Source organism: Watersipora subatra, chromosome 3, assembly GCF_963576615.1.
Source record: "Watersipora subatra chromosome 3, tzWatSuba1.1, whole genome shotgun sequence".
NCBI lineage: Eukaryota > Metazoa > Bryozoa > Gymnolaemata > Cheilostomatida > Watersiporidae > Watersipora > Watersipora subatra.
The window spans coordinates 13516647-13538104 of NC_088710.1; the positions used below are offsets into that span (position 1 = coordinate 13516647).

General features: G+C 35.5%; 1 protein-coding gene across 1 annotated transcript; it reads right to left on the minus strand.

Moving 5' to 3' along the window:
- Positions 1–18: 18 nt before the first annotated feature.
- LOC137390264 (cytochrome P450 3A9-like) lies at positions 19–21131 on the minus strand. The gene is made up of 12 exons (XM_068076599.1): positions 21044–21131; positions 20210–20309; positions 19283–19335; positions 18408–18618; positions 17111–17193; positions 8840–9015; positions 8107–8325; positions 7516–7640; positions 6039–6160; positions 5167–5304; positions 4842–5004; positions 19–295 (listed from the first exon to the last, which is right to left on the minus strand). Exons 1-12 carry the CDS (start codon positions 21109–21111, stop codon positions 203–205), a joined length of 1551 nt encoding a protein of 516 aa, XP_067932700.1. The 5' UTR covers positions 21112–21131; the 3' UTR covers positions 19–202.
- Positions 21132–21458: the final 327 nt, after the last annotated feature.

The window sequence follows — 21458 nt, forward strand, 5'->3', positions numbered from 1 at the left end:
CAGTGAAAAAAGGTGAAATCAAACAAGGATTGTCAAGCTTTATTTTTAATCAGTATAAATACACAGAGTAAATAAATTGAGGAATTATAGTTTCCAATATTCCCAATCAATTTAATCAGTAGGCAATGGGGATGTATGTGTGGCTGTTAATAAATAGTTCAATGATGGCAGTAGACACTGCGGAGCCAATGCCCTGTTTTCATCAATCTGCAAATGTCTTGCGCAGGGTAGCGACTAATCGTACAGGCTTGGCAGGGATTTGTCGAAGGTTTTTAGCATATTCCAGTGGCTTAGCCTAAAAGGTATAATGTGAGTAGCAGTAAGTTCACAAATTTCAGTATGAAAGAGCTGTTTTTAAATATTCAACAACTAGGAATAGATGTACATGTATATTAGAGTGAGCAGCATGTAATCATACAGATCTGGCTGTATTAATATTACAAACTTTTTAATCGACAACATTTACTATTTGAACTTTTATATGAAAATGTTTGTTTATTTTTGCGTGTCCAGCCAAAGTGCAATCCAAATATTTGAAAGCTCAAGGCATAGATAAAATAGATTGTTGAAAAATATTTCTTACTTGTGCTACACATTCGTTTAAGATTTAAAACAACTTATAAGCAGTGGCAGGTAATTTAGTTGCAATTGGCTAAGTTCCTTTATCCAATGGCTGAGTGATTTAAGCTAGCCTAGATCTTTACTATAATAAGTGCTGTGTCCATCCCGCAGTCTGGTTGTTAAGAAAAAAGATTCCAACACAGGAAAATCAAACCCCTACATTCAGATGCATGAATTTTAAACCAAACACACTATCAATAAACCATGCACCAACAGCTTGAAATTACTGTGCTTATGATCAGTGCACATGATCGGACATCGCATCATCGAACTGCAAGCACTGTTTTTAGAGAAGTCTGGGCTCGTATTTTTCTTCGAGTGGTTCAAGCGCCCTTTTAGTAGTTAAAGTGTGTGTATTTTATCTAATTGCTATAAACTTGACCTACGACAAGCAAACAAACTCTTAGTCAGTTTTATATATAGATTAGCGGAATGCCCGGCGTTGCACAGGTATTAAAAATCAACTTATAAACAATGAAAAGTAATGTAGTTGCCTGCCACTTGCTATAAGCCTGCCACATTGCCAATGACGAATTTGAGTAAGCTTACTAATAAGAGCTAACTACTTGCTCTGACGGTTGAGCACGCATAAAATTATGTTGCGCCGTAACGGAGAGTGTTAGCGTATTTGCACCCACATAGCAACATGTATCCTCTAATGAATCCAACAACCTCATGTGCTTTAATTGGTAAAGCATAGGACTGGCAGAGACCGGAAGGTCTGAGATCAAATCGTCTGCGATACGGGATACGGATCCTTCGTTTTAATAGCTATAGCTTGACATACACAGACAAACTTTGAGAAATATACATAGACTAGCTGTGCTCCCCGGGTAATAAAAAAGTCTTTGATCATAAAATTGATTTGTATTTAACATATAACATTTGCCATTCTAACTTTCAAACTGCATACCATGAGAAAAGTTTTGATGGATAGCTTCTGATGGGACAGTTACCTTTTGTATACACACACACTGTTATGCAAGAATTGTTATTATTAATTCAACATAGTCAATATATTTATTTTGTTTTCTCAGTTCGTATTAATTGTATCATTACCGAATCATCTTTTATTGTAATCGTAACAAAACCGACTTAATTTAGCTATTACTTGCTAATTATTTCACATTTACATCTAAACCTTTTTATAGTCGTTTTATTCTTTTTAATTGATTTGACCTTCACGAAACATCTTCTTCATGGTATGAAGTTTAAACATTAGAACAGCAAATGTTGTTATATGTTAAATACAAATCAATTTTCTGACCAAAGACTTTTTTAATACGCAAACAACGCTGGTTAGTACAGCTAGTGTTGATATATAAATGCAAATATAAGAAAGTGAGGTATTTGTTGTAAAATGTAATAGAAAAATGAATAATGTTTAAACTTAAAACACAATATTCAAATTATGTTTAAAAAATGCAAATTGAAATCATAACAATAACGAAGCAAACTTTAAAAACATATTATAAACTTCAAAAATTATAACAAGTTTATAAATGTGATAAGAGAATGTAAATCTGTATATATAAATGTAAATATAAGAGAGTGAGGAATAACTGATACTTCTAATCTTACACGATAGTCCAGTAAATCTTACAGACAATCTAACGGACAATCTTAAAGTAACTTTACAAATGTTTGCAGTAAAATGGTGAAAGGTTTAAATGGAAAGATGTGTAAGTCAATACACAGAGCGAGCACTTATAGGAACTTTCATGAAACACATGCGTAACAACGCAATATTCGTCTGTTGAGAAAAGAAAATTGCGCTTGTTAATATACTACATGTATATCACTATTAAAATAAACGTTAAATAATAAATTGAAAAATATTCATATGAACAAAGATGTTTGAAATAGAACTAAAAGAAATAACGTCCAAGCTGTAAATAAATTAAAAAAAAGATTTTGCTTATAACAAATAAATGTGGAACACAAGGTACCAAATGAGAATCAAGGAAACATAGTCTGGCTGGAAAACATTATTCTGAGCAGCTAGAATATACAAGGAGAGAACTAAATTTAGGTGTGAAATAAATAGCAAGTATGTAAACTACAAAACAGATTATTTGGTAATGATACAACTAATACAAAATGCGAACTTAAAATCGTTATGACCAAATAAAAAGCGCTGCAGCAGTCACCAATTATTTATTTTGAGAAGAATGTTTCTTGATACGGTTTGGCGGAAAGCATTGTGTTTTATAGTGGCATAATAACCCGTGCGCACAATGCATCAATAAATATGTCATTTAGCTGAAATTTTATCATTAAACGTTTTAATGTTTGCGAAACCGTTTTACCGTAACGGATAACGCTAAACTCGCCATGGCGAGCAACTGATATTTCTTAATAACGCATATAATCAGCGCACAAATCGCCAAATTTTAAGTTCGTAGATAAATTATTGTCGATATCGTGGCACTACAGACCTGTATTCCCTGGTTGCAAGTTGGGGCGGCTAATGTTAGGCGACTAGTTATGAGAATCTGGGGGTTTGGAGGGGGCGGTGTAAGCCTCCCAACAGGTTTCTTTGATGTAGGGCCTCAACCGGGCATCTCATGTAAAGTTTTAAAAATTTTTATCGGAAAGTACATGTGTAAACAATTTTTCTATTATTTAAGATTTGTTTGTTTTAGGTGATCTGACTGCCACGACGTTTTCAGATTAAAATAGGCTAAACTTGACTGCAATTGAAACGCTGAGAAAAAAGACATCTTTTTCTTTTGAGCGTTTTATCAAAGATCAATTTTGCCGATTTTATTCTAAGTTCATGCGAAGGTTTCTTAGGCTTTCGCTGGGCCATTGCTAAGCGGATGTGTGTTAAAACTTTACCTTTTGCACCACAGGTGTCCTTTAGCAGAGATATTGCCGGAGCCAGGACCGGGCCGTAGTCTACACACACAAAAAAGACAACAAAGGTCCACGTAGTTATGAGCAAAAACAAAAGTATCTACCCAAATATCTCACCAATCCGATGAGCAGCACACACAAAAACTAAACCAATCGACAGAGCCACCCATCATGTCAAAATATTCCAAGTTTCAAGTCATGTCTTGCACAACTCATCTTATGGTTTGTCAAATCTTGTCCCAAAGTCCCTATTAATTTGAGACTGTCCAATATCTGTTTTAGAAATGGTCGCTGCTAGCCTAGCCTAATGTCCTGATTCAACATCTTAGTAACTATCGGGGCATTGCTGAGTGCTCCTTTTGAGTCCCTCTTAAGTTTTGTTTACAATAGTGTTAACCCGATTTTGATTGGTTCTTGCATGCTTAAGAAAGACTCAAAAAGATCGGGAGCACTCAGCAATGCCCCGATAGTTACTAAGATGTTGAATCAGGATGCTAGGCTAGCGGCGACCATTTCTAAAACAGATATTGGACAATCTCAAAGTAATAGGGACTTTGGGACAAGTTTTGACAAACCATAAGATGAGTTGTGCAAGACATGATTTGAAACTTGGAATATTTTGACATGATGGGTGGCTCTGTCGACTTGTTTAATTTTTGTGTGTGCTGCTCATCGGATTGGTGAGATATTTTGGTAGATACTTTTGTTTTTGCTCATAACTACGTGGACCTTTGTTGTTTTTTGTGTGTGTAGACTACGGCCTGGTCTCGGCTTCAGCAATATCCCCACTAAAGGACACCTGTGTTTTGCACACCTTTACATAAAAATCGTTAACAAGAATATTTTGCCATCGATGATAACAATGACGCCCAAGAAGTTGACGTATATCTCTATGGCTTGGAATAAAGTAATAAAAACCGTTCTCGTAGCCGTTGGGCAAATAACAGTTCGAGATAATGGTGTTGAGGTCGAGTTATCTAAAGCAATTTATCATTGCGTGGGAACGGACCGAACCAATCGGTTCGGGTTAATCAAGTGTTTGTGATAAAATTTTACATTTTATCCGAGGGTGAGTTATCCGAGCTTGCCTGTACTTAGCCGCCAAAAAGTTGGGGCGGCTCAGCCGGCCAGCCGCCCCAGGGAATACGGGCCTGTGGGGCTAAGCAAATTAACCTTAACAAAATAAAGACGAAGAAGCATGGTGCTGCATATACATGGTCCCAAAATGTTTCTTAACTGCGGCTTCGTAACGTGTGGTCGCAATGCTAAAATAATGGCTATTGCTGGACAATCAAACCGACGAATGCACGAATACACATACGACCAATTTTGAGAAATATAGATCAAATGTTACTGCTCACCGGTGTCTCAGCACAAGGCTCCAACACAAAGTTGCTTACTATCTTCACAATAGCCACTTTCAGTTCCAACAAAGCAAGTCTCATCCCAATGCACTGCCGGTTTCCAATACCAAATGGAATCCAAGCGTACTGGTGTCTACCTTCCTTATTAGCCGGAGAGAATCTAGAGATAGCAATGAGATATGTATTAGAATAGGCAATCTATTAAAACAGATTGTTTTTTCAAAATGTCGGTTTTATAGCTAGGTAAGTTTAGTGTAAGTTCCCTAGAATCATTCAGTATTGCTGAAAAATGCACAATTCGTTCGATGGGTAACCAGCTTGCCTTTCGGGGTCGAAGCGCGACGGGTTAGGCCAAATGTCAGGATCATGGTGGATGTAATGGACCATAGCAGAGACCATAGAGCCAGCAGGTAGGTGAATTCCATCTACTGTAGTAGCATTGTCTACACTTCGGTCAACTCTACGAAGGGCATGCAGTGTAAAACTTGCCATGTGCTAAATATGACTGCTTGAAGTAAGTTTGTCAAAATGGCTACCAGCAAGTCAAGGTTATGGAAGATCATGACACATGCAGAGTTGTCTTAAAACACTGAATAAAAATCTACTAATGCGGAATCTTAAGAATTAACTAACCCATAAAATACATTTAGAGGGAAAGGTAAGTATTATAGTTTTTTCTATGTTTGATAACCGAAAAAATGAATGCTTTCTCTTGCTTTTAATACAATTTTTTACACCATGTGTTTAACATGTTTTTATAAAAATGATTATTGACTATAATAACAATGATAAAATCACAAAATGCATTCAAATATATATATATATATAATTATATTTGAATGCATTTTGTCATTGTTCTTCATAAATAGTTTTTAAATAATTTTTATACACTAATCATCAAACTTCAAAATGTACTAATTAAAAAAGATACCAAAATCTACATAGCAAGCTACATTTTTATAATAAACACAATAACTCTAATTGAATATATTTGGATCCTCTGTAAGCTACCATATCACAATCGCAACCACAAAACCTGTAATCTCAGTAGAAGAGCATAAATTCATGTAAACATAGAATACGGCGCTTGTTTTCTCCTTCAACATTTTGACTATAAATTAGCAATTTCTATTTACAACCAATTGCATCAAGAGTTGAAATTCTGCTATGCTGTGTGGTTGTTCGAGGACAAACCTTTGAACGGCTGGATAAATTCTCATAGTTTCTTGGATAACCCAATCGAGGTACTCCATCTTTGACAACTCTTCGTAAGTGGCCACAGTAGATTCCACATTCTCCTGTATCTCAGTGTACAACTGTAAAAGATACATCACATACAGTAGAAGAACAGACATAGTACTAATGTTATATGCTAGCTACCATAATCTGTGTACATTATTGTAATAGGTAAAGCAAAAGGTGGTCCTTTGCTCTGATGGATATGCCCATGATTTCAATAGAAGGTGTGCGGGCTACCATAACAAACATTATTTGATTTCATTGGTACTGAGACTAATAAATGGTTGAGTTTGCCTCTAGCCTTAAACAGCTTGCGTATATAAGACTTCCTGTTTCTCTGTTTAGTTGATTACTTGAGAGATTAAAACATTAAACTACAGGCAATTTTTCTTGTTACTAAAATATTCTACAATCTTTATAATACTTTCTGTTGTTTATGCAACTCATATACTTGTATGTACCTTTGTATGTAAATTTTAACAGTTTAATTTAATGCAATATAGCACAATATAATGTAATTCAATGAATTTTGATGCAATGAGATGTAATATGATTTAATGCATTGTAACTCGAAGTATAGCGATACAAGTCAATGTAATAAAATGTGATGCAATCGGGTGTAATTTAAATAATAAAACAATGTAATTCTGTGTAATGGGATTTAACTCAATGTAATCCAATTTCATATCATGAGCTGCAATACAATGAAATGTGATTCAATACAATATGATCGAATGAAAAGCAAGATACATGTGCTGTAATATAGTGTGGTGTAGTGTAATATAGTGTGGTGTACTGTAATATACTTTGGTGTACTGTAATATAGTGTGGTGTACTGTAATATAGTGTGGTGTACTGTAACATAGTGTAGTGTACGGTAATATGGTGTGGTGTAGTGTAATATAGTGTAATGTACCGTAATATAGTGGGGTGTACTGTAATATAGTGTGGTGTACTGTAATATAGTGTGGTGTACTGTAATATAGTGTGGTGTACTGTAATATAGTGTGGTGTACTGTAATATAGTGTGGTGTACTGTAATATAGTGTAGTGTACTGTAATATAGTGTAGTGTACTGTAATATAGTGTAGTGTACTGTAATATAGTGTGGTGTGCTGTAATATAGTGTGGTGTACTGCAGTAATAGAATGCAATACAATATCATGAAGTGCAATAATATATTGCAATACATTTTGTTTTTAAGTATGCACTAATAAAATAATACCAAGTTTTTATCATCATCCTGCACTTCTTTTATTTCTTCTAAAATCTATTTCAAGCCTCTGCAAATACATTTTCTATTGCCAGCTAAAGTTTGTCACAATTTCTCTATAAGGTTTCAGTTAGATTTATCTGTTATATTGGGTTTAAATGTGCTAATATCAACTTTGAAAAGTGCCACTTTTTAATCATTCAGATCTGTTAAACCCACCCTTTCTTGTACATCTGGGTTCATGGCCAGTTCGTAGAAGATGTAGTGAAGAGTTAAAGATGTTGTATCAAATCCAGCCATGAAGAACACGATGGCGTTTGCTACCACTTCCTCCTTTGTCAATCCTACAAACGATAAACTATCTCAGAATGTTACAAGTTAAAGATATTTCATGGAACTCACTCAGTAGCACTCTAAATACTGCATCTGTTGAGGTTTTAATTAACAGGAAATTAAATGCTTGATTACGAGTCGCGTCGAACTATTTTAAGGAGCTGGTTACTTAGGTCAAGGGCTCACAACAATGCAGATACAGTCATACCTCGACATACGAGTGCTCCAACATATGAAAAAATCAAAATACGAGCAAAATTTCGAGCAAATCTCTTCCTTGAGATACGAGAAACCTTTGAGATTCAAGCATACGAGCCGGTTCTCGAAGTCCACTAAATGGCTAAGTATGCAAGAGGTCATTTTCAAGAACAACAGTATATACAACATACAATAATATAGTTAACAATATCTATCTACCTGTTACTAGTAATATTGAATAAATATCTTGTAAACCTGAGTGGCAAAGTTTTAAGTTACCTTTACTGGACCAGACTTGACCATATCTGTCTACTTTACTACCAGAATCAGAGATCTTAGGGTCATCGATGAGTTGAGAGAGACAGAGCTGTACAAAGTCTTTCTCTCTAGAATCTTCTTCACCTCGCTCAGAGATGATCTTAGATGTTACCGCTTTGAAATATGTCAGCTGATCTTTACCGCCTGCTAGAAGCTTTTGTACTGATGATGGGCAAAGCACTGTAAATAACATCGAGTCTATTTGCATAAACCAACTTCTTAAATACTTGTCAAAAAGCAAATCCATTGGATAAAGTTAATTGGCATTTATTTAAAGAAAACTCTTGGGTGTCACTAAATTTGATAGAAATATTTATTGTGATAAAAATTGTTGCATCAGCTTAATTTAGGTGAATCAATTTTGCTAATTTTATCATAACATAAACTGAGCAATAAACAAAAAAATAACAACCAATGTTATAAAAGACAGTTTTCCGTAAAAACAATTTGGTAGAGAATTTTTTACTTATTGAATAACGGAAACCAAGGCCTAAAATATAGAAGATATTTTATAATAATATATATTATATAATTTATAATATATATAATATTATATATATTATAAACTATAATATATATAATATATTATAATAGTGCAAACTGCTAAATACTTTCTTTACGTAATAATGTTTACATTCCACAGTGTGACCATACAACACCGTTTATAATGCAAATAATATGAATTTGAACCTACAAAACACTGCCACACGGATTCTTGTCTTAATCCTGTTCATCAGTTTTTCAGTCTTAAAAACTCCTAGCAGTTTATTTGCATTAACTCTCATTGGATGATTTGGGTTCTTGTAACTGTCCATCTCTACACCAAATGCTGTGCTGCTTATCGTGTCCATTGTGAAGCAGCCACACCAACTGCAGAAGGAGCGAGAGTAAATGCGTGTCATACAGAATTAATGCATACAGAAAGGAAACAGATTTCAAACAATTATTATAATAAACTAGCAGACTTGGCAGTTTGGTGTACCGTGAGAGATCGTAATGAGTAATCACTATGTGCATAATTAATTCATTAAGTTGCAAGGTGGCTGAGTGGTGTAGTGGTTAGTGCACTGGTCAGTGTATCGGAGTATGTGAGCTCAATTCCTAAGTGAGGCAATGCTTTTTCCTAACAATCATAGAGTGGCTACAGACAGACAGACAGACACAGTTCTCATTATAATAAAGATTATATTATGTTATTCTATTAAATACTATACCATATAATACTACGTTATATTATTCTATTTTATATTATACTAGCCGAATGCCTGGCATTGCACTGGTATTAAACACAGCTTATAAACAGTGGCAGGTGATATAGTTGCCTGCCACTTGCCATTAGCCTGGTACATTGCCAATGATTAATTTTAGTAAGCTACTATCCATATTGTTGAACTTACTAATAAGAGCTGTGAGAGCAAGCTTTAGTGGTGGTGCGTAACGCAGAGCGCTATGCGTATTTTAATCGAGACAACGGCTCATATCGCTTAATGAATCCATTGCATCTTGCGCAGCTTAATTGGTTAGGTTATTGCCTGGTAAACAAGAAATTCTGAGATCAAATCCAGCACAAATCGGATCTTTCATTCTTAGATTTTAATAGCCTTAGTTGGACAGACCAAATGATGACAGGCTTTGAGAATTATATATACAGGTTATCCTATACTATATTATATCACAGCCAAATTATTTGTGGCTGTAGTTCACACTTTTCTACCTGCAATAAAGCTTATTGCAGGTTATTCATCTATTTGTAAAAACCATCTAAGGCTGATATTATTCATCACATAGCATCGTAAATATAATATTTAAATAGTGTTTGTTTAGAATATAACTTGAAAGATATTATTTTGTTTTCTGCTCCAAATTTGTAAATAATAAATTAAGTTATAACAAATCCAATCAAATGTTTGGAAGTAAAATGCATTTATTTAAACACCTAATAGCATTCAATTATGATTGTATTTGTAAACAGATATGAACAAAAAAATGGGTTAGCAAATATATCATTGCATACTGTTACATATTAGCTGTGCAGTCACGCTTTCTTTTAGCTGTGCTATAATCGCATAATTGTCTAATAACCCATAGCTATGGGCTTGCTAACTAAGTCAGTTCCTTTATGTGCTTCTTACCTGTTAGCTGTGTTTTTCTGTGATACAAGACTTCTCGTGATAATACAATACAACAACTGGTGTCAGGAACGAACATTGTGGACTCACAGCCAGCATTTTTCTATTGTCTTGCTATGGATCCTAACATAGAAGCTTTGATCGATGCTATGCAGAAACAGCAACAACAGTTCAAGCAGTAAAACGCTGATCTACAGAAGCAGTTTATCTCCTTGTTTAAAGCTACCAAGAGTGATAGTGCTGCATCAATACCAGTAGCTGTCCCCATACCCAAGTTTGAAGCGTACGACAGGGGTAAAGAAAAATGGAACCAGTACCTTCAACGTTTCAATCAGCACTTTAATGTGTATCGGGTGGTAGATGACAGTCAGAAACGAACATGCTTACTATCTTGGGTAGGAGCTGAGACATACGACTTGTTGTCAAACTTATTTGGCGCAGAGGATATTACAAGCAAGTCATTTACTGAGTTGTCGGAAAAACTTAATGAACACTTTGCAGATACAATACATGTTCAGGCAGCAAGATTTGAATTTTCTCAATGTAAGATGAAGACTGGTCAGTCCTATGTTGATTGGGCTGCAGAACTTCGTGGACTCGCACGGCACTGTGCTTTCACGTGCAAAAGCACAGGCTGTGGCACTAGTTATGTTGATGAACAAATTCGTGACATAATCATTAAAGAGACGCCACATGCTGATGTACGTCGCCAGTGTCCACTTGATGCTGATCCCTCTCTTAATGATGTTCTTAAGAAGGCTGCAGCATTCATCAAGACAACGGAGACTGATAAAATTCTCAAGGGAGAGACAACTTCTCCAGCTATTGAAGACACAGTAAACAAAATGTCAGGTCAGTACAAGCAAAGATCACGCCGAGGTCAACAAACCAATGGAAAGCAACAAGCTAATGCACAGAACACAGGTATGTTGAAGTCTTTTCCTAGCTGTTACATTAAACATGACAGAAAAAATTGTCCCTGCAGAGCATTTGTCTGCAGGAAATGTGAGGTCAAAGGTCACATTGAGGCTGTCTGTATGGCTAAGACAGCAGCACAAAGTCAGACAGAACAGTCTGCTAGGACAGTTGAAAACTCTGTGTTAAGTGTGCTCACTGATGCAAGTGAACCTTATCATTCAGTACATGCAGTTTCAGATAATCTTTTCCAACAAGTCAATAGAAAGGTTTGGATCAAAACTGTTGTCAATGGTCATGATGCAATGTTTCAATGGGACACAGGGGCTACTTGCTCTATAGTTGATTTGCAAGGCTACCAAAGTCTTGGATCACCCCCCCCCCCCCTCTTACCTGTCAGTACCCATCTTAAGGCGTATGGACAGAGTGAGTTACAGATTAAAGGACAATGTTCAGTTAGTGTGAAGGTAGGAGATGTGGAAAAACAAAATCTTAAACTTCTTGTTGTAAACACAACACAAGGCTCAAACCTTTTTGGTCTAGATTGGAGTGACAAATTCGGTCTCTCGCAGCAGGGACTAGCTATATTGACACAGGGTAGTTGTGATGTTACCTGTACTGTCACAGGAAGTAACCCTATTGGATCAAGGGACAAAATCGCTGCACTCTCCTCTAAGTACTCTGATGTCTTTAAGGCAGGTCTTGGCCGATGTAAAAAGGTAAAAGTACCAGTACGCTTGAAACCAGGAAGCACACCAAGGTTTTCTAAACCTCGTGTAGTGCCATTCTCTAGACGCCAAGCTGTAAAAGAAGAGCTAGATCGATTAGTTAAAGCTGGTGTTCTGGAACATGTGGACTTTAGTGATTATGCTGCTCCAATAGTAGCAGTTTCCAAACCAAATGGAAGAGTGCGTATATGTGGTGATTTCAAGATGTTGAACCAACAAATATCAATTGATCAACACCCATTACCAAGCCTTGAAGAGTTGCTAGAGAAGTTGAGAGGCGGGGTACACTTTTCCAAGATAGACCTGGCAGATGCCTACTTGCAACTAGAGTTAGATGATAATGCAAAGAAGTTGTGTGTCATCAACACTCAATGTGGTTTGTTTCGCTACAACAGGATGTGCTTTGGATTGGCATCAAGCCCTGCACAGTTTCAGCGATGCATGGACTCAATGATTGCTGACTTACCTGGAGTTGCAGCATACTTGGATGATCTGATTGCCACTGGTAGCAGTGAGAGTGTGCACTGGTCTAATCTCGACAAACTCTTAGCTAGACTACAGGAGTACGGGCTCCGCATACAGAGAGAGAAATGCGAGTTCTTTAAGAATGCTGTTGAATACCTAGGTCACATAATAGACAAGAACGGCAAGACTCTCTCAACCTCTGCAATAGAGGCTATTGAACAGCTTCCACGACCACAGAACTTACAACAGCTACAGGCGTTTTTGAGCAAGATCAACTACTATGGCTTATACATTGCTGACCTGTCTAGCAAAGCAGCCCCCCTCTACAAGTTTCTTCGTGAAAATGTCGAGTTTGACTGGACTGACGAGTGTGACCAGGCCTTCCATGTTCTTAAAGAAAGTGTCATCAAGGCTACCAAACTTACCCATTTTGACCAGAGTAAACCGCTAGTTCTAGCAACAGACGCATCTAACTATGGAATTGGGGCAGTACTCCTACAAGAGGAAAATGGAGCTGAGAGACCACTAGCACATGCATCAAAGACATTGAGCGTGCACCAAAAGAATTACTCACAGATAGAAAAAGAAGCGCTTTCTATCATCTATGGAGTGACTAAGTTTAGACAGTATCTATATGGGAGACGTTTTACGCTCATTACTGATCATAAATCCCTGGTTGCCATGTTTTCACCAGAAAAGAATATCCCTGTTTTAACAGCTCAGCGACTGCAGAGATGGGCCCTCACACTGATGGCTTATCAGTATGACATCAGGTACAAACCTACAGCACAGCACGGCAATGCAGATGGCTTGTCCAGGTTACCTATAGGGGCAGACCCGAAGTTTGACCATGATGAAGAGAAGGAAAGCATTGAGGTCTCACACGCTATACAAGAGGAGCTCGATCATGGTTCCCTTGACGATGAGGCTGTTAAACCAGAAACCATGAAAGACACATCACTACAGATAGTGAAAGAGTGGATACTGAATGGCCTTTGGCCCAATAAGCTTACAGCTAGCTATGAACATTTGCGGCCATATTGGAATATGAGGGAGTCTCTTTTTGTTCATGGGGAGGCTGTGCTTTTGCAACGTGATGACACTACCAGAGTTGTCATTCCACAGGCTCTGAAGAGTAAAGTGTTAGACTTGCTGCATACATCACACTGGTATAGAAAGAGTAAAACAGCTTGCTCGTCGATACGCATGGTGGCCTAGAATCAATGCAGACATAGAACAGCTAATCAAAGCTTGTGAACCTTGCCGAATCTGTGCTAATGACCCAGCCAAGACTTACCAAAGTTGGCCGTCCACCCAACTACAATGGGAACGAATTCATTTGGATTATGCCGGACCTTTTAAAGGTCAAATGTGGTTGGTTTGTGTAGATGCACATTCCCGATATCCATACATTGCTATGCCAGATGTAGGAAAAACTACTTCTAAGGACACAATTGACGTGCTACGACAGATCTTTGTACATGAAGGTCTTCCTCGGACTATTGTTACGGATAACGGCCCACAATTCGTGTCAAGTGAATTTGACCAGTTCTGCACCATGCATGGCATTAAACATATAACATCACCCGCATTCCATCCTGCATCGAATGGAGGAGCGGAGAGATTTTTCCAGACTCTTAAGCAATCTGTAGAGAAGAATTGTGCAGGAGGGTAGAAAATCAAGACTGCCCTACAACTGTTTTTAACCACTTACAGATGTTTGCCTCATCCCTCTTTAAACTGGAATTCACCTGGTAAAGTTCTACATGGACGACAGCCGAGAAATACTTTGACCTTGCTAAAACCAATTCAGAACAAGAAAACTCTTTCACCAGGTCAAGCATCTTCTACATCATCACGGTATGAAGTCGACTCTTTGGTTTATGCAAGGAACTATAGCTCTGGACCTAAGTGAATACCTGGAACGATAATTAACAAGCTGGGTAACATACTGTATGCTGTGCGAACAGACCGTGGTGTATGGAGACGACATGCCAATCAGCTACAAGCTAGACTTCAAGTTAATGATACATCGACCAATGACAATATCATCACAGCTTCAAATGATCTTAACATCCAACCTGCCCAATCTGTACCTGATGAGAGGCCAGTACAAAGTCCCAGATATCCTACTCGTAATAGAAAACGACCTGATTACTTTGACAGTTCTAAATTCTAACAAGGTCATGACTAACCATAAACTCAGAATAGTGAGGGAGATGTGTTACATATTAGCTGTGCAGTCACGCTTTCTTTTAGCTGTGCTATAATCGCATAATTGTCTAATAACCCATAGCTATGGGCTTGCTAACTAAGTCAGTTCCTTTATGTGCTTCTTACGTAACTGTTAGCTGTGTTTTTTCGTGATACAAGACTTCTCGTGATAATACAATAAAACACACACCAATAGCATTCAAAGTCTGTTAAATTTTGAGTCTTGTGAATTAGAAAATGAATAATATGATTTGTAACATCATTTTAAACTATTTGGTTTCTAAGTATACTTATGCAAGTACCTTCCATCAAAAGCTCTAGAGTGTATATGGGTATATAGGTCTATTTCCAAAACTTTGAAAGGAGATGATGAACAGACAGACAGAAATTTAAATGTTACTATTGAACATATCACTAAAACATTCTTCTGTCTATAACTTTATTTATAAATCTCAGAGTTTGTCTTTTGTCATTAATCTGTCCAGCTATAGGGATTAAAATCTAGGATTGAAGAATGCGCTTTGTACTGGATTTGAACTCCCAAAGATTGCAATCTCAAGTTTGTAAACATGCGCACCTAACCACAAGGTTAAACTGTTCTTACCATTCCCATGGCTCTTACCATTTACTGTATATTCTTTTCGTGATTGCACATGCTAAATAATTAACTAGTACAGTGCTCCCTCAGGTTACGATGTCCTGTTATAAGATTTTTTAGCCTTACTATATGGAACACAATGTTTTTCCATCCTCCCCGTACGCAGATAAATGTTTTTTGATTTTTTTTCTGCCATACAATATCAACAAAAAAGTTCTCTCACATTTAAAGTTTGGCAGTCGGTGTAATGATTTTGCAACGAAATAACACAAACGCCAATGTGCTATTCGCCGAAATCCCTCCTATAACGCCTGAAAGAGATATACTATGCTCGCTTTCTTAGTTCAGAGTTTTTTGTTGTAAGTTATGGTAAAAATGAATTCGAAAACAGATAAATAATAAAATTTTAGCCTACGACAATGTTGAAGTTTAGTTTAGTAAAATACATACTAAAACTTAGCTTTAAGTTTGGGTTTAGTAAGCAAAATTCATTTAAGGTAAATTCAATGTTTATGTTATATATCTGTCTCAAAGGTGAGTACTCCCACGGTACGTACTGCACGTTGTAAATTGTAATGGTACATTTTCTTCCAGATCATAATCACTGAATACACTAAAGTGACTGCAGGAAATTATAGTTACTAAGGTTAACATATTGTTTTGTTACTAATTTTTAATATGTACTGTACAGTATATAAAATTTTGATGATTTTTACCCAAAGGGTGTTTGCATTAGATAATTACTATGGGTTTCTATACCACTCTATGCAATATTCTCGCTGAAACAATAAAACAAATTAAAATAATATTATTGTATACCAAATAGTTTTTCATTATAATCGTAGCAAAACAGACTATATTTAGCCATTCCTTGCTAATTAATTAACATTTGCATTTAAACACCTTTACAGTTGTTTTAGTTTTTCTCTTAATTTGTTTCAACTGCACAAAACACTTTTCTCATGATATGAAGTTTAAAATTTAGAATGGTAACTGTTGTTATATGTTAAATAAAATTCAATTTCCTGTCCAAAGACTCTTCTATTACACAGGCAACGCCGGACATTCATCTAGTATGTCCGCTAGCTGTTCAGCTGCTTGTGTTGATAAACTTTACCAGTATATAATTCTCTTGATGGCTCATTTTAAATTTTATTCAAGTGATTACAAGGTAAAAAAGATTCATATTATAACACTAGACTTTTGAAAACCAATCTATTATTATCAATATTTTATACTGCTTCTGGTCGAAAAACAATTGAATACAGAGTACCATCACAATGGAACAGTCTTCCAATAGACTTACACAAAATTTTAGCATTTAATAGCTTTAAAGAAAACATTAGGAGCCATTTGTTAAGCCTCGATTAATCAAAATTTACTATTCGAACTTTGATGAAATGAGCCAAATACTTCAACTTCTCAGCCAAAATATGCTCCTGTGGGCCCAGTGCCTCGACTAGACGCAGTGCTACTGCGTATGTAGGCCTCATCTTACCTTAACATGTAGGAATTAAGCTTTTATTTATTATGTTTTTCATTTAATTAATATTGTAGCTATATCCTCATTTTTGCCTAACGTTATATTTCTACTAATTGATGAAATATAACAAACACGCACTCACACACGCACGTACACACGCCAATCTTTAATGATGCATGGGGCTGTACTAGAAAAAAATTATGTTCCCAGACATCTTCAACTGCTAAAATATATGTATATATAACACACGCAGAAATAAACAAACACCTTCATTTAAAATTTAAAACTGTAAATGTCGTATATGTTGACTAAAAATGAATTTTCTGTGTAAAAACCTTTTTTACTAACCATGCAACGCCAAACATTCAACTAGTATATTGATAGAATATAATTTTATTATCAATCTGTGATTGTTAGGTAATTAACAACTTACTGTTTGACATCAAATGGTTGCCCTTGTAAATCTCGAGTATGCTTCAAGAACTTTTCAGCGCAATCGTCAATCCTTGTTTTCAGCTTCAACATGAGAAGAGAGCCATTAAACATATTGCATGCTGTCAGAGTTATGTCTCCCAGACGAAGGCATCAGGTTTAAAATAACTAGAATCTGGATTTAAGCTGTTATGAAAATTGATAGGTTTAGATATTCCATTTTTCACATTTCTCATATCATAAAAATATTTGCCTTACATGTTTACCATTTATCTAGCAAACGAGGAAAAAAGGCATTTCGCTAATCAGTTTTAATAAGTTACTACATTTTTGTAAAGTTACATTTTATTTTGAGGTTTTGTTAAAGAATAATGTTTCATTAGTTGCTGTAAAAGCAACCAACTTAGTCAACGGTGGACATAACATTAGAGGGTCATTCCCATCAAACTTTAAAGGGTTTTATCAAAAAGTATAGGTATTTTTTCTATTATTGGAAATTTTGTTTGTTGTTTTAGCTGATCTGACTGCCAGAATGTTCAATCAATACTTGATCGCAGTCGGTAAACGCTCTGAAAAAAAGACATTAAAAGATTATGTCATTAGTCACACTTCATTTTGTCCCTCTTGTTATGACATTACCTATTAAGCTCAGATTACAGTGTTACGCATTTCTATTAACATATATTTTATTTTGTATTTGCTCATGATTGTTGGAATAAAACTTCAAATACAGCCTCAGATACATCGCTATAAATGTTTCAAAAATGAATTAAAGATGAATTGGTTAGAAGTTGGTTAGAATTTATCTCATTGTTTTTCTCTAAATGCCATGTAAACATATGAGTACCCAATGCTAATGAGACAGTATATTTATCACTTAAAACAATGCGCATGACTATTGACATAATTTTTGGGGAAGTCTTTGTATGTCTTTTGCTTTTGAGCATTTTAACAGCGATCAAGTTTTATCAATTTTAATCTTGAAACATCCTGGCAGTCCGATCACCTCAAACATCAAGAGCAATCGCAAATGATAGAAAAATAACAATATTTTTTGGATAAAGCCTTTTAAAATTTGTTGTGAGTGACACTTTACCATTCCCAGTTTTCAGTTTTTATTAATGTTTTATTCATTTCATATATATATATATATATATATATATATATATATATATATATATATATATATATATATATATATATATATTTCATATCATCTATATCTAGTCATTTCTGTATTAGAGTCAAAAGAAACAGAGCATGAGTTCTCCAGGTCTCCAGGTATCACTCTTACTTACTGTCTTCAGTTTTCCAGATGTGAAAGTGGGTGATAGCAATGCTCGCACGTGTCTCCAATGATCATCAGTCAAAAATACCAAAAATTTATCTATAATATTTCCAAGTGGCAGGTCTCGCCTGTTAGGCATGCTCGTAAACTCCTTTATCATTGATAAGCGCAGAAACTCTGGATCAGCAACGTCTAGTGTTGGCATTGAACCGCGAAACGATCTAAAATAGTAGAGTCTAAAATCTAAAACAAAGTATCTGAATGACCTAATTTTGTTTCTTTATCTGGTTCATGGCAAATGATAAAATGCTCAAATTTTGAATGCTAAAAGCTACTTTTCTTATCTTAGTGATGTCTTAGATATGTGTAAGGATTGTCTGTGCAGAAGAACTGATGTGCATAAAACATTAATAATAGAATTATAATTATAAATATTCATATGCTAATATAATTATATTAATTATATATATATGAATTTATTAATATTTGTATATATAATAAATATTAATAAGCATTTATAAATATTTTTAAATATTTATAAGTATTAATAAATTACTATTTATTATATAAATATTAATGTATTAATATTTATAATTATAAAAAATAGAATTTAATTAATAATAAATTTATTGCAATTGCTTTTCAAAAATCAGTTGCATTTTACAAAATGCAGCTGATCTTTATAGTTGTCCAATAAATTAACTATGTTGTTCACATTTAACTTAACTTTGACTTTCTAATTCAAATTAAAATTGTGCCAGTAAGTTGGGCATAAATAATGAAATAATTTTCATTATTTAAAATTATTAATGATCAAGTGAAACTTTCTACAGGTAATAAGCTTTATATTTGTGAATTTGTCACATTTATCATTGGTTCACTTACCCAACTATCTTTCCATATCTTTTCACAAGTCGCTTGTCATGAACTGAAAAATCCTGCAAAATAATGTCACAAACAGGGTGAACAGCATATTTTATAATTTTCTTCACACAAATCTTATGCTAGTAATCCAGTAATCCAGTCATCAGGTCATCTCTATAATCACATTATATTTTGGTTGTAACTGGCCAGCTATTGTTATTTGGCGCAAAACTCAACCAAAAAATTTGTAGTTGTCTATACATGAACATGTATAGACTATGGTTTATAAGAAGCTATTAAGGATAATTGTGAAACTTGTACTATTCTCTTTTGAATCTTTTAATATAGTCCATGTGTATCAAACTAGAAGCTTAAATAGCAATTACATGTATTTATAAATGGCTTACAATTATATATAAGATTTCTATAAATTGCATTTATATTTGGTATTTCACTTGGTCTAATACAACTCTGGCTATGCTCAAATCAAAGCTATTTAATTGAAGCAGAAGAATGACAAGCATTAATATATATAATATTTATATATCACATTTAGTATTTTACTTGGCTCCATGTAACCATTATGTTACTACTACGCTGAGCGGTAGTATTATTTCACCTACATGTAAATGCAATACATGTACTTATTTTTAGCAAAGATCTTTTTTGAAGTTTTTAAAAGTTTTTAATTTGAGGGAAGGTGAAAGTTTGTATTTCAAAACTGGGCGTGGCTAACCAGATATAAGACTTGGTATGTCAACTAATTTTCAACTAACTTTGACACTTCCTGTATTTTCTCTCAGTAAAACAATTCCTAAATTCTATTGAACTTCCAAATCCAAGCTATTTAATTGAAGCATAGAAAATAAGAGAAATCTAATAATTTGGAGCAACTCATTCTGTACTTTTGCAATAGAGCTACTATACTTGTTTGAGTGTTATACTCACCCCATCAAAAATCACTGAAAGGAAGGTCCCGAATATTGGCCAAGGCCTTGGACCAGATATTCCTTGCTTTGACCATGTGTTGAAACTCCAGGTACTCCACCTAAAATGTGCAGATAAACCCTTACTATAATAAGAGCCGCGGCAGTCGATAGCCACGCTAAAAAAAAGAAGGAAAAGGATACCACAGCACGAGAATTGAACCCGAATATTTGACTTCCCAGCCAAGTACACTACAGCATGTGTCGCTCCACCATCTTTCCAAGTTTAGGAATTATTGCGCAGATTATCATTACACATGATGATCTCTGACGGCGCCGCACTGGATCACCTTGGTACTAGTTGTTAATAATGGCTTTGGCTGAAAATAGTTTGAAATAGCTATATAGAAATAGCTATATAGACCAGGTTAAACTCTCCGTTCTGATGCAAAGAGACAAAGCGTTGATGACCACCCAAATCTCCGATTTCTTTATAGCTATACAGAAATTGGAGATTGGGATGGTCACCAACCTTTCATCTTTTTCCGTCAGGGAGAAAGTTTATTTTTGGCTTTAGATCTACTATGTGCAAAGATGTGCACCCTCAATGATCTGTTAGCCTGAATCACAGTCTACTACAAGTTACGGAACTACAGCTGCTTAGAGAAGCCAGGAGAATCATGATTAGGTCTTAACCTATAACCCTATAGCCGCTAGTCACGAATGTAATGTGACATTTCTGAAATTCCAAGTCAAGCTAAATTCAAAAAACTTCTAGGTAGAGATTTTCTAGAAGCAACTCGTACCCATCATCTCACAATGGCTATCACCTCTAGGAGGCTCATAAAATACTCACATGTAAGTAAGAATTCCAACTAGAGTCAACAAGACACTCCAGAGTGGCACGTCTGCTAGCTCCAACATCTCTAAGCCGTCTGCATGTTCAAGCATGTGCAACCCCTGAATGGGACATCCCTCAAAGTGATAGCGCCAGCTACCTAAGTTAGTAACTGGGACAGACGGGCTGATAGAAACCCACCTTCCAGGCTTTAGAATCAGACTAGATTCCATATCAGATGCAGTGATAGAGAGCTTAGCAAAGTGCAAATTATGGGACATATGCAAAATGGCAGTTACAAACCACAAGTCTGGCCAAACACCTGTCTCATTGTTGCTGTGGAGTGTAGAAGACAGTCAGCTAACAAAGTGTCTCACAGCACAGCGACCCAAAGTGATAGATTACTGACAACACGTGTACTTGTGCTCATGTA